The sequence below is a fragment of the Cetorhinus maximus genome, chromosome 27 (assembly GCF_964194155.1).
Source record: "Cetorhinus maximus chromosome 27, sCetMax3.hap1.1, whole genome shotgun sequence".
Taxonomy (NCBI): domain Eukaryota; kingdom Metazoa; phylum Chordata; class Chondrichthyes; order Lamniformes; family Cetorhinidae; genus Cetorhinus; species Cetorhinus maximus.
This window is the reverse complement of record NC_135905.1, coordinates 28,690,151-28,704,540: the sequence shown is the minus strand read 5'-3', so window position 1 is coordinate 28,704,540 and position 14,390 is coordinate 28,690,151. Positions and strand designations below refer to the sequence as shown.

Here is a 14,390-nt window from a genome sequence, read left to right as displayed (position 1 = left end):
CACTGGCCCTGTGACAGCGCAGCACTGCCTCAGCACTGGCCTGTGACAGCGCAGCACTCCCTCAGCACTGTCCCTCAGCCAGCGCAGCACTCCCTCAGCACTGTCCCTCAGCCAGCGCAGCACTCCCTCAGCACTGTCCCTCAGCCAGCGCAGCACTCCCTCAGCACTGTCCCTCCGCCAGCGCAGCACTCCCTCAGCACTGTCCCTCTGCCAGCGCAGCACTCCCTCAGCACTGGCCCTGTGACAGCGCAGCACTGCCTCAGCACTGGCCCTGTGACAGCGCAGCGCCGCCTCAGCTCTGACCCTGCGACAGCGCAGCACTCCCCAGCGCTGTCCCTCCGCCAGCGCAGCGCCACCTCAGCTCTGACCCTGCGACAGCGCAGCACTCCCTCAGCACTGTCCCTCAGCCAGCGCAGCACTCCCTCAGTACTGACACTGAAGTGTCTGTCTTGATTTTTGTCTCCAAGTCCTGAAGTGAAACTTGAATCCAGAACCTTGTGACTCAGAAGTCGGAGTGCTCCCTGTGGGGTCACAGCTGACAGGGCAGGGAGTGGGACTAATCCCATCGCTCTTTCAAAGAACTGGCATGATGGGCCGAATGGCTTCTTTCTGAGCTGTATCATTCTAGATGCAGTTATAGTGGAGTTGTTGACTATTCATAGCAATATATTGTGGATTGATATAACATTTTGTGATACAGTACCGAGTCACTGCTGTGCCATTGCAGGGTCAGTACTGAGTGTACAATTGGCCCGACATGGAGTGAGAACAGCTCCAGTGAAGGAGAATCTCAGGGAACCGAAGATCCAAAAGTCACCAGTTGCTCCTAAACCCGTCATGGCTCAAACCATCATAAACTGTATCACAAAATGTTATATAAATCCACAACACATAAAGCAATAACGTGAAAGAGGGCACTGTCTGGAGGGCAGAGGGTTGAAATATTAATAAGGGGTGGTGTGGAACTCAGGATCTGGTTTTAAAGTTTGTCCACTTCCCAGATTGCGAAGAATTAGTTTGCATTTATATAGCACCTGTCATTCTCAGTCCTCAGGAGACAAGATGGCTATTTGAAGTTCGGACACTGCTGATTGCTACGAGCAAGGCTACCGAGAGGACAATGTGCCAGGTTTCCCCAGTGGTTGAGGTGCATGCATTGCGTGGGTCACACCTGCAGCACTGTGACAGTATCGGTCACCTTAAGGAGTCACATACTTGTATTGGAAGCAGTTTGGAGAAGATTCACTCGGCTAATTCCTGAAACGGGGGGTTTGTCTTATGAGCGAAGATTGGGCCCTATACTCACTGGAGTTTAGAAGATTGAGAGGTGATCTTCTTAAAACATTTAAGATCCTGAGGGGGTTTGACAGGTCGATGCTGAGAGGGTGTTTCCTCTCGTGTTGGAACCTCAAACTAGGGCGCAGAGTTTAAAAATAAGGGTTCTCCCACTTAAGATGGAGATGAGTAGGAATTTCCTCTCTCGGAGGGTCATTCGTGTCTGGAATTCTCTTCCCCAGAGAGCAGTGGAGACTAGGTCATTGCATAGATTCAAGGCCGAGTTAGACAGATCTTTGATTTGACAAGAGAGTCAAGGGTTATGGGGGACAGGCAGGAAAGTGGAGTTATGGCCACAATCAGATGGGCCATGATCTTATTGAATGGTGAAGCAGGCTCGAGGGGCCGAATGGCCTGCTCCTGCTCCTATTTCTTACTGTGTGTCAATGGCTGACGTAGTCAGGCTCCAGCTCTGGCTGTCTTGAAACTCCTGATGTATCAGGGATGAACTTCTGAGTCGCCCTCAAAGAGGCCGATTGTCCAGCCATGACTGCGATGGAGATAACTTAGGGGAGTTTTCAAGGAGACTCAAGTATACAAGCCACAGAAACTCTCAGCACATTGACACCCGGCAGCTACAGGATCATCCCTCGTCTCAGAGCACACTGATCCCGTCATTCCCTGCAAGGAGCAGCTTTCCAGTCGCTAGAGGCTCAAAAGTACTGGCAAGTAAATGTTTCGTTTAAAGGGCAGCTGTGCCGGCAGTGCAGCATTCCCTCAGCGCTGCACTGAAGAGTTGGCCAAGGTTAGCTGCTTAAGGCCTGGATATTAACTGTATATCTGAACTACAACACTGGAGCTTTAACTGAGTTGAACTATAAGCTGCTGAGAGGTCAGAGGGCGACCAACTGAACCAAGCTGGAAAAAAAACCACACCAGTCTCCATTTGCTGCAATAAAATAATATTCCCGCCAAAATTTAACAGCAGGAAAGAAACTCCTTTCCCCTAGAGTTCCTAAGGGTCCAGTTGCCATGCTGCCCGCTACAAGCGAGGGAAGGAGACAAGAGTCTGAGCTGTACGAGCAAACCAAATCATGGAGGAGACAGTGGCATAGTCACAAGACTAGTAACCCAAACTAATGCTGTGGGGACAAGGGTTCAAATCCCACCACAGCCGCTGGTGGAATTTAAATTCAATTAATAATCTGGAATTGAAAAGCTAGTTTCAGTAACGGTGACCATGAAACTACCATTGATTGTCTTAAAAACCCATCTGGTTCACCAATGCCCTTTAGGGAAGGAAATCTGCTGTCCTTACCTGGTCTGGCCAACATGCGACTCCAGACCCACAGCAATGTGGCTGACTCTTAACTACCCTCCGAAATGGTGTGGCAACCAATCTATTCAAGGGCTATTAGGGATGGGCAACCAATGCTGGTCTTGCCAGTGATGTCCACATCCCGTGAAAAAAAGAAGAAAGGGTGACTGATACTTCCCCCCCCTGGGCCTTCAGGTGCCCACATGCTCTCCACAAAAATTCTGATGGGGAAAGAGATCAAATAAGGTGGGGATTAGGCTGGTCTGGAGGAGGAACACCAGCACGGACCAGCTAGGCCAAATGGCCTGTGTCTGGGCTATATATATATGCCCAGCCCAGCCAGCTGAGAATCAAAAATAACAAAAGCACAGGTGCCTACCTGCCGTGTGACTACAAAATAGGCATACATAGCCATCGCAGTGCCGTAAGTGATGAAATAGGTGACTGGCTCCATTATATCCCAGGAATATTCCCACCAAGTGAGCCGGGCCAAGATTCCAAACTGTGTGGCCATGAAGGCCATCCCTCCCCACAGCACCCAGCCCGACCTCTTCTCTGCTCTCCTGGCTAATTCCAACTTGACCTGCGGAAGAAAAGGAAGAGAACCTTCAGCGATAAACCAAGAGCTCCGGCGCATTCAAAAAAATAAACAAAGCACATCAAAAATAAAAGCTGAATATTCTCATTAACATGCGGGTACAGCAAAAGATTAGGAAAGCAAAAGGCTATGCCAGCTTTTGTTACAAGGCAACCGGAGTATTAAGAGTAAAGAAGTCAAGCTGCAATTACAGAGGGCATTGGAGAGATCGCACCTGGAGCAGTGTGCGCAGTTTTGGTCTCTTTACTAAGGGAGGGATGTACTGGGCTGGGAGGAAGTGCAATGAAGGTTCACCGGACTGAGATAAGGTGATTGTCCTATGAGGAGAGGTTGAGTAGGCTAAGCCTTTAAGAAGAATAAGAGATGATCTAATTAAAACGTATAAATTTCTTAAGGGGCTTGACAGGGTCGATACTGGGAGGATGTTTCCCCTCATGGGTGAACACAGGGTTACAATTACAAAATAAGGGGCCATTTTGGACTAAGATAAGAAGAAAATTCTTCACTCGATTCTTTGTAATTCTCTACCTCAGGATGCTTTGGATGCTGAGTCATTGAGGATATTCAAGACAAGGGTTGATATATTTTTGGATACTAAGGTAATTAAAGGATAGGGGGATAACACAGAGCAGGCTCAGAGGGCCGTAAGGCCTGCTCCTATTTCTTATATGGGGTAAATTAGCCCTTCAGCAAAGAGCGTGCATGTAGAATTACATTCACGTGAAAAAATAGTGATGAGATTTTCCTTAATAGATGAAATAAAAGTTATATATCAGGGTGCACCCTCAGCCAGCAGCCCAACCATTTCCCAGCCCAGAATCCGATGTCTGTGACTGGCGAGAAAGTGCACCTACTTTTTCAAGTGGTTCAATCTGGGCGTTGAGCTCCTCCACTCGTCTCTGTAGTTCCCGCTCCTTGTGCAGTTGATGCTCCTCAATGTGCAAGGTGGTAAAGAGCTTCTGGACAAGGATCTTGACGTCATTCATCGACCCTGCGTCTTCGTGAGTCAGGCTCTCTGCCAAATTGAAAGATAAAAGAATGTACACCAGCCGCTGAAGGTAAGCATGCAGGTGCAGCAGGCGGTAAAGAAGGCAAATGGTATGTTGGCCTTCATAGCCAGAGGATTCGAGTATAGGAACAAGAATGTACAGGGCCTTCGTGAGACCACATCTGGAATATTGTGTGCAGTTTTGGTCTCCTTATCTGAGGAAGGATGTTCTTGCTATGGAGGGAGTGTAGCGAAGGTTTACCCGACTGATTTCTGGGATGGCGGGACTGACATATGAGGAGAGATTGAGTCGGTTAGGATTATATTCGCTGGAGTTCAGAAGAATGAGGGGGAATCTCATGAAACCTATAAAATTCTAACAGGACTAGACAGGGTAGATGCAGGAAGGATGTTCCCGATGGTGGGGGAGTCCAGAACCAGGGTTCACAGTCTGAGGATATGGGGTAGACCATTTAGGATTGAGATGAGGAGAAATTTCTTCACCCAGAGAGTGGTGAGCCTGTGGAATTCGCTACCACAGAAAGTAGTTGAGGCCAAAACATTGTATGTTTTCAAGAAGGAGTTAGATATAGCTCTTGGGGTGAAAGGGATCAAAGGATATGGGAAGAAAGCGGGAGCAGGCTATTGAGTTGGATGATCAGCCATGATCATAATGAATGGCGGAGCAGGCTTGAAGGGCCGAATGGCCTACTCCTGTTCCTAGTTTCTATGTTTGCAGCTTGGGGCAGGGTGGGGTGGTGGTGTGTGGGGGAGCTTCCCAGAAACTCCCAGAGCAAGTTGCCGGACAGCGTGTGGACTCTCCCCCTCCCTTGGACATTCCTTTAGACACACCCTCCCACCCCTCCCCCCCACCCCCACCCTGACCAGCAGCGTTCAAATCAGAGACTGGCTCAAGGTCACTGCTGTGGCTGAGAAGGGATAAAGCGCTCTCCAAGGGACAGAGGAACATTAATAATACAGCTCCTTATCGCATCTCTCAAAAACTGCCCCAAAACTCAATCACATACAATCAATGACACTGAAGCTCAGTGACCATTTTCTACACAGCAAGATCCCAAAAAAAAGCAGCGTGAATGACGGTATAAATGGCGCCTTAACGCTCGGTCCAATCACAAAAAAAAAACCAGAAGCTTTTTCGGGTAAGGTGATTATGGATGGGCACAAGGTTTAAAGGATGCAGGCTGCAATGGGAGGACAAGTTCAGAGAGTGTATTCAGATTAACCACCTACACCTTGTGCTGTCCACCACTAGGTGACAGCAGAACAACATCTGACAGGTTCGGTCCCAGCACAATTGTCAAGTTTAACCACCGAGCTGGGTTTTTATGTTGAACCCTCATTCTCACAAAGCTGCCCTCCAGAGAGAAGAGGAAATTAAAAGTCGATTTGCATCTTCCATACATAACGGTGGAGATCTGATCAAGACCCACAACCCAGCCAAACGTCATCGACCTGAAACGTTAACACTGTTTCCCTCTCCACGTGCTGAGTGTTCCCAGCATTTACAGTTTTTATTTCAGATTTCCAGCCTCTGCAGTTTTTGCTTTTGTACTAACACCAGTTGGGAGTGTGCACAGGAAAAGGCAGGGTGGTCAACTCAGGATATGCCATCACATAACCTCCTACGGCCAATGTCCCGCCATTGGTTGTCGAACATGGCCGTGCTCACTGGGCACCAGGGAACTCTCTGCCTATTGGCCAATCAGAAAGCTAACAGAGCCTTCATTAACCTGATTGGTTGACTCTTGACTCAGTCTTTTCTCCACGCTCATCAAAAAATTTTTTTTACATCAAAAAGAAGTATTCTAAGGGGAGGTGGTGGCATACTGGTATTGTCACTCGATTAATATTCCAGGATCATGCTCTGGAGACCTGGGTTCAAATCCCACCATGGCAGATGGTGAAATAGGAATTCTATAAAAATCTGGAATCAAAAGTCTGACGATGACCATGAAACCATTGCTGATTGCCTAAAAACCCATCTGGTTCACTAATGTCCCCTGATAACCTGTCACCCTCCTTGTTAATCAAGAATCTCTCTAGCTCTGCCTCAAAAACATTCAAAGACTCTGCTTCCACCACCTTTTGAGGAAGAGAGTTCCAAAGACTCACTATCCTCAGGAAAGGTTTCTCCTCATCTCTGTCTTAAATGAGCAACCCCTTATTTTTAAAAGTGACCCCTAGTTCTAGATTGTCCTGCAAGAGGAAACATCCTCTCCACATCCACCCTGTCAAGACCCCTCAGGATCTTAAAGCTTTCAATTAAGTCGCCTTTTACTCTTCTAAACTCCAGTCGATACAAGCCTAACCTGTCCAGCCTTTCCTCATAAGGCAACCAGCCCATTCCTGGTATTTGTCTAGTAAACCTTCTCTGAACCGCTTCTAATGCATTTACATCTTTCTTTAAATAACCCCACCAGTACTGTACACAATACTCCAGATGTGGTCTCACCAATGCCCCGTACAACTGAAGCATAACCTCCCTACTTTTGTAATCAATCCCCCCCCACAATAAATGATAACATTCTATTAGCTTTCCTAATTACCTGCTTACCCGCATTCTCGCCTTTTGTGATTCATGTGACTCCAGGCCCACAACAATGTGGTTGAGTCTTAAATACCCTCACAAGGGCAATTAGGGATGGGCAATAAGTGCTGGCCTCACCAGCAATGCCCACGTCCCCATGAACAATATATAAAAAAAGAGAAAACGCTGGAAAAACTCAGCAGGTCTGGCAGCATCTGCGGAGAGAGGAACAGAGTTAACGTTTCGAGTCTGTGTGACCCTTCTTCAGAGCTTTGAAGAAACTCCTAGTCCAAAACAAGGAGCCATAAATATGCAATCGTCACGAATGCATCAAATAGGGAATTCAGGAAAACCTTCTTTATCCAGAGAGTGGAACTAGAGTAGCAGCAGGCAGAGATGGTGGCTTAGTGGTAATGTCACTGGACTAGTAATCCAGAGGCCCAGGTTAATGCTGTGGGATATGGCTTCAAATCTCACCATGGTGGAATTTAAATTCAATTAAAATCTGGAATGTAAAACCATCATTGATTGTTCCAAAAATCCATCTGGTTCACTAATGCCCCTGAGGGAAGGGGATCTGCCGTCCTTACCTGGTCTGGCCTATGTGACTCCAGACCCACAGCAAAGTGGATGGTTCTCAACTGCCCTCTGAAATGGCCTTGCAAGTCACTCAGTTCAAGGGCAATTAGGGATGGGCAACACATGCTGGCCTTGACATGAAAGAATAAAGAAAAATAAAAGTTCAGCGCAGATAGATGAGGGAAGTTAGATAAACTCAGGAGAGAGAAAGGAATGGAAGGAAATGCTGACAGGATGAGATGAAGATGAGTAGGAGGAGGCCCGGGTGGAGCATAAATCCTGGCATTTACCATTTTAAACACTGGACTAATTGGTCCGAACCTGTGCTATACATTCTATGTAAACACCATCATCAAAACACTAATTAAAATATCATGTACAGTATGTAATGACTATGGGTGTATCCTTAATTTAGCTACGCATCTGTCTAAGAAGCAGTCACTGCATTTCAAATTAATTGGTTGCAAGGCAGTTTAAATTACTTTGAGAGCCACAATAACATGTTAAATAAATACAAGTGTCTTTTTTTTTAAAAATTCAATCACTCCTAGAATATTCACTCCTGTTTTTCAGCTAGGCCTGGCTTGATTATTTTGCCCTCATGAATTAAGAAGCAGATGCACAATGGTGTAATGTAACGAGCTTCTATCATCATTAATTACACTAATTTGCCATCAGGAAGATGATGCTGAGAGAATCTCAATTTACAGGCATGTCAGGGTCGCTCAAGCCGTCTCTGCTTGAACGGGCATGTTTACGCTGGTCTAATCCTGGATTTTCTAACGGGGTGCTAGGTAAAACCACGCACGGGGTGCAGATGATTCACACCCCTACAGCAGCACTGCGCAGAGACACTTTACAATCAAGCTTCCGTCATCGGGCGATTTCTTCAATAGAGGGGGCAGGAAATCGTGTGTTGCCACAGGGTTTAAAGGGTTGCAGCAGCTTAAATCGGCAGCATGCTCCCCCAATTCTCGCCTCTTGTTAGGGTTGCCAACTGTGATTAAATCTATTCCTGGAAGTTTCATCACATGACCTGCCACAATGCTCCAGGCATTAGTCGGCCAACACACCCATCCTTGTGACGTAGGGCCTTCCTACGTCAATTGGAAAGCAAAAAGGCTCATTACCCAGTTGGATAATACTTGACTGTCAGCCAAACAGCCTTTTCTCCCCATTTTAAATATTTTGATAACTGGCAAATGGAAATACTCAAAGAAAACGACAGGAATTTTTTCCTTCACGATGATTTTTCTCCAGGGTTACACACAGCAGTGCCCTGGAGATTGATCCTCAAATCAATCTTACCTCTTGTACATCCCCAATTTTCATCATAAAAATGAAAAATGCTGGAACTACTCAAGTTCAGGCAGCATCTGTGGTGAGAAACAGTTAATGTTTCGGGTTGAGATGATCTTTCATTGCTCCACCATTGCCATGTGTGACTTCAGCTGCTAAGGCTCCAGACTCTGGAATTCCCTCTCTAAAACCTTCTTCCTGCCTGGTCTCCCTTAACAGCCTCCTTAAAACCCACCACTTTGACCAAGCTTTTTTTAATCACCTGCCCTAATATCATCTTATGTGGTTCAGTGTCAGATTTTGTTTGGTAACACTCCTGTTTAACACCTTGTCAGGAAGATATAATAATTCTCAATGTTATTGGAACTTATTGCAAAATAGTGGTGTGTGTGTGTGTGTCTTTGTGTAACTGAATTGGATTAAAGGCAGCTAGTCCGAAGGCTTTGATGTAAACATAGTAAACATGGGAGGAGTTTAGAATGTAAGATGTAAAAGGATATTTGCATATTTAAATAAACCAGACTAGATTGTTTCAAAGGAGGGGTGAAATGTGTCACCGTGCCAGGTGAAGTTTAGAAACATTTTATTTTTCTCAAAGATTACTGGTAAAACTTAGTGCTAAGAGATTTTTATGATCAGAAAGATAAAGTCCAAAGACATAGTGAAACGATGGGAATTTGCATTCAAAGGGGAAAATATGTATAAAGGAGTGAAGGCTGTGTGTAAGGGGAGGCATTTTTAGGATCTAACAAGTGTGAAAAGCCTTCAGCATCTAAGCCTCAAGCTGATGTTTTCAAAGAGCTGAAGTTAAGAAAACTCACTTTGAATTCAGCTGGTTCAGGGTGTTGTGTGTCACCCCGCCTGGGTCTTTTAAAATCTGTGTCTTACTGTTGCCTTAACAAAAGTATAACTGGGAGTCAGATTAATTAGGGGATTTAGAAGTTAACATAATAATTTGTAGATCTATGTATGTGTTTAAAATCATTTCTCTTATTAATAAATGTTTAATCTAGTTTTGTAAAAACCTACAAGACTTGGTGGTCTTATTACTACTGAATTCAAGGCAGGCATCTCGAAATTTATACAAATTGTAAAACAAGTTGTGGCAGTTGTTTCAAGTTTCCCTTCAGGATTTGACCAGCTCAGCATTTACCATCGGCTGTGCTGTAACACATCTGGAGACATTTTACTAGACAGAAGGCCCTAGACAAAGGCAAGTTGTTGTTGCTGTCTAAACCCAGAGGTAAGACAGCAACAACCAACTGCCTTTACATAGCACCCTTAATGTAGTAAAATGTCTCAAGGTGCTTCACAGTAACGTTATAAGGCAAAACATGACACTGAGCTGAACTGGCGATATTAGGACAGGCAACCAAAAGCTTGGTCAAAGAGGTTTTAAGGAGGTTCTTTAAAGGAGGAGAAAGAGGCAGAGGGGTTGAGGGAGGGAATTCCAGAGCCTAGATGGCTGAAGACATGTCCACCAATGGTGGGGTGATTAAAAACCAGTGGTTGTGCAAGAGGCCAGAATTGGAGGAGTACATAAATACCTCAGAGGGCTGTGAGCTGGAGGAGGTTACAGACATAGGGAGGGGTGAGGTCACGGAGGGATTTGAAAACAAGGATCAGAATTTAAAAACTGGGCTGTTGCTTGATCGGGAGACCGATATCGGTCAGCAGACACAAGGGTGAACGAGACTTGGTGCGAGTTAGGATCAAAACAACACAGCAGCAAGAAATTCTGCAGAAATTACTGTTGATCGAGACTGGGTTAAATGCAGATTGTCACTTGTAGGATGTGCTGACTCAGTTATTATACCTCTCTTTGGGGGCAGCACATGGTGCGATACATCATTTATCACCAAGTTGAAGTCATCTAGAAGCAGAATGTCGATTCCCGTTGATGCAGCTATTCGAGTTCCATCTGTGGGGGTGGGGAGGAACAATACGGAGCAATCAGAGCAAACAGACACCAGGGGCAGCACAATTACCAACCAAAGTAGACCTTCATCAACACCATCCTATCCATCTACAATGCCAATTACACCACTTGTTGATTTCAACCCTTGTAAATGAAATCTCAACCATCTGTCACTCACCCGATAACAACAGTACCCACAGGGGTGAGAGTTAATCCCTGCTCAATAAATTGGGCCTATATCCTCTGAGTTTTAGAAGAATGAGAGGTCATTTAATTGAATCATACAAGATTCTGAAGGGCCTCGATTGGGGAGACACAGAGATTGTTTCCATTGGTCGGGGAATCTCGAACACAGGGGGCACAGTCTCAGCATAAGGGGTTGATCATTTATGACCAAGGTGAGGAGAAATTTCTTCACTCAGAGTGTTGTGAACCTTTGGAATTTCTATCCCAGAAGGTTGTGGATGCTTCATTGTTGAGTGTACTCAAGGCTGAGATTGACAGATTTTTGGGGTCTCAAGCAAATCGAGGGGATATGGGGAGCAGGCAGGAATGTGGAGTTGAGGCAGAAGATCAGCAATGGTCGCACTGAATGACGGAGGAGGCTCAAGGGGCTCATAGTCTACCCCTGCTCCTATTTCATGTTATGTTCAATCACTAAAATTTGCAGAACAACTCTGGAACTGGGTGCCAACAGGGCCCTGGAGGAAAGAGCAAGGGAACTAGGAACTGAAGTTAGTAAATTTATCAGATGAGCTACAGGTCTCATCAGAAATACTGACGTCAAATTTCCATTGGCATTTTCAGCAGTAGCTTAGTGATGGCATTTGTTGTAATATGAGTGTGTTAGATGTCCCGATGACAAGACTTTGGGATTTAAACATTCAAACATGAACCCTTTATTGTCAATCTTTAATTATTTACAGATCCCAGGTTACTATCATGCATGATACTGTTACCTCCATGCAGGCTGGTTCCAGAGTGTTCACTCTAGGCTGTTCTCTCTGTCTATTACCATATGACTCTATGCATCATACCGTGGGTGGTGATATTCACCAGTCCCACGTGTTAACCCTTGCTCTGCCGAGCACCTTTACATTACAGTGGCATGCAGGCACATCATACAGCAGCATTTAACAAATGGGAAGTCAACACCATTGCTCACTATCCACTGAATCCTGAAGCAGCAAGCTTAAACTGGCGGGAGGGGTTGCAGGTTGTCCGTTCCTGGAAATAGTCTTCATTTTAGTTTTAGCCTCACTTCAAGTCTTTATTTTCTTTTAGGGATTATTTTTGTAAGAAACTGAGACCCGGTTTCCATTCGAATTTTTTGCCTTCCCAAATCTTAGTCCGTTTTTCTATTCCTCCTCTTCTCTATTTTTTTTTTTGTTCCTTGTTTTCATGAGCTTTCCCAGATATGACAGAGTTCTGGCGGCTGTTTCACTTTTCACTTCACTCACGAGGCTACAGGATATGCTGAGAAAGAATTAATGATGGAAACAGGGGCTGTGTGTATTGTCGATTTCAATTTTCAATGCTTGCTCCATTAAATGGTGAACTACTGACCAGAGCTTGCTATAACTGTGGTGCTGCTTTGCATTTGAAACTTAACTCTAATTCTTCGTCTTGAAATTTAGCTTCCATCTTGAGCAAGGGTTAGATTTTCCAATTAGCATCTGTGAATGAAGCTTTGAGTTCTAACTTGAATTTAGCAAAGGTCCAATAATATGTTCCTCTATGACTATTTTTGACCCCCCCCCCCACCCCCACAATCACCACCACCCCCCACTACCCCCACCCCCCGGATTAAATCAGTGTGCAAGCTCGGTTCCAAGTCCACATACAGTACCTGGGGTGTAGATGGCGACTCGATCGATGCCTTTGTCCTCTGCCTGCAGCTGCTTTAGGAAGACGCCTACTGAGTCGGAGATGGGCCGGAGTGTGAACTGGCAACGCTCTCGCCGCGATGGTAGGTTCAAGGAGAGCACGGGCAACCCGTTCTGGTAAACAACAGTTACATCTGCGCCAAGAGAGGGGGAAAGAGAGAGAGAGAATGAACACAGAGTGAGGGTTCATTCATTCAGTCAGGGCAAGGTTGTGCTGAAGAATACCTTCTCAGGAAGACACCAATTCAACTTAGCCTCCATGTTCTCGCCCTCTTCCCTGAAGCCCAAATTTCAAAGCAAAGTCTGTCATCTCCTCCAGCCCTACATCTCTCCTAAATCTCTCCAATTGTGGCTTCTTGAGCATCCCCAATTTTAATCGCTTCACCATTGGTTGTGCCTTAAGCTGCCTGGGCCCTAAGCCTCTCTGTCTCTCTCTCTCCTCCTCTAACATGCCCCTGAAAACATATCTCCCAGATCAAGGTTTTGGTTACCTGTCCTAATAACGCTCCTGTGAAGCACCTTGGGCTGTTTTATTACATTAAGCACGCTATATAAATGCAAATTGTTGTTGTTGACAACTCGAAAGCACAAAAATAAGAGTAGGCCATTCGGCCCCTCCAGCCTGACTCATCGCATTGACGTTTGCGCGATCAGATCATAAGTTTTCAACAGCAATCTCACGTCACCAATCTGCTACAGGGATTTACTGTTGTGGGATTAATCCAAGGGATAGGCACCAGCATGAAAGCAATAGGGAAGAAATGTTGGTTAAGTCAACCAGGTTGGTTCAAACGCCCTGGGCCTGGTGGATTTGTGTCATCAGTGCAGAAAGGGAAGTGGGGGTGGAGCGATGGAGAAAGGTGGAAAGGTCAGCTGGGTGAGGTAAATAAACCACCTGCTAGAGAAGAGATTTGGTCCCCAACATCTCCCGGAGAGACAGTGGGAAGCCGGACAAATATTTGCTCTATCATGTAAGTGGCGGGGGTTTTGTCAGGCCGACAGAAATCTCGCCTACCGGTGGTAAAGCCTCGATGGAATCAAGTGCCCACAATTGGCCGTTGTTGGGTCTTCCCCTTGACCGAGGTTCCTGGTGGCAGAGGTCCCGCCTCCTCGCACCGCCAGCACCAATGAGAGCAGCAGCTGCTGATGGCACTGCACCCACCTGAGGCCCAGGATTGTGGAGGGGCTACAGGTGAGTGAAGGTGGGATAGGGGACGCAGGGAAGGTGTTTTGGGAGTGGGTGGGTGGGCTGGGGGATTGGAGGCAAGGACAGAGATATGGCTTTCAATGCCTCTCTGCCCGGGGAGCCACTGACAAACCCAACAGGTTTAGCTGCGTGACCAATGCGGCCTCCATTTGATCCCTAAGCCACCACTACATTGTGTTGGGCTCGGGGTAATGGGTGTCAATTGGCTCAATAATGATCCTAATCAACATCCCGCTGGTCAGGAATCCTGCATCAGTCCCTTCCGCCCTCCAGCTTAAATCGGGGAGGTTTTGCCACCATCGGGAGACTGATGCGGGGCCTCCCCCTCAACTCAGTGAGCCTGACTGCCATCGGTCCCGCCGTGACGGGGTTAAATCCCGTCCTTTGTGTCTAGAATCTTGCAATTCGAGATGCCTGCACAATGTGACCATGACAATGGTCAGTGAATCCTGAGAAAAGAGGCATGTTGCTGAAGCCCAAATTTCAAAGCAAAGTCTACTATTAGATGTGATTCTGAGATTGGACAGCATTGGCTGAACAATCCTGAGTGTGCTAATAGCTACACTGACAACCGATTTAAGGTAATGAGTCGAACTTGTAAGGTAGCTCCTTTACGCTCGATAGAAGCGACACATATTCATAGACAGGAACCCGTTCTTTGCAAACGAAAACAATATATTCAAGCCTTGCAACTTTTTTGAATTACCCGGGAGCTTGGGGATCCTATAGTTTCTCATTGCTTTCTCCATGGTAACGCCTTGGCGAGGGTTGACT

General features: G+C 46.1%; 1 protein-coding gene across 2 annotated transcripts in view; it reads right to left on the bottom strand.

Annotated features, from left to right (window-relative positions):
* mcu (mitochondrial calcium uniporter) overlaps positions 1-14,390 on the bottom strand; it is a 141,993-nt gene that overhangs the window by 7,493 nt on the left and 120,110 nt on the right. For both annotated transcript variants that reach the window (XM_078530959.1, XM_078530960.1), the window contains 4 exons: positions 12,373-12,543; positions 10,422-10,526; positions 4,046-4,206; positions 2,973-3,176 (listed from right to left, as the gene is read on the bottom strand). In XM_078530959.1, coding sequence (XP_078387085.1) covers positions 2,973-3,176; positions 4,046-4,206; positions 10,422-10,526; positions 12,373-12,543 — 641 coding nt within the window. The remainder of the gene's footprint in view (positions 1-2,972; positions 3,177-4,045; positions 4,207-10,421; positions 10,527-12,372; positions 12,544-14,390) is intronic.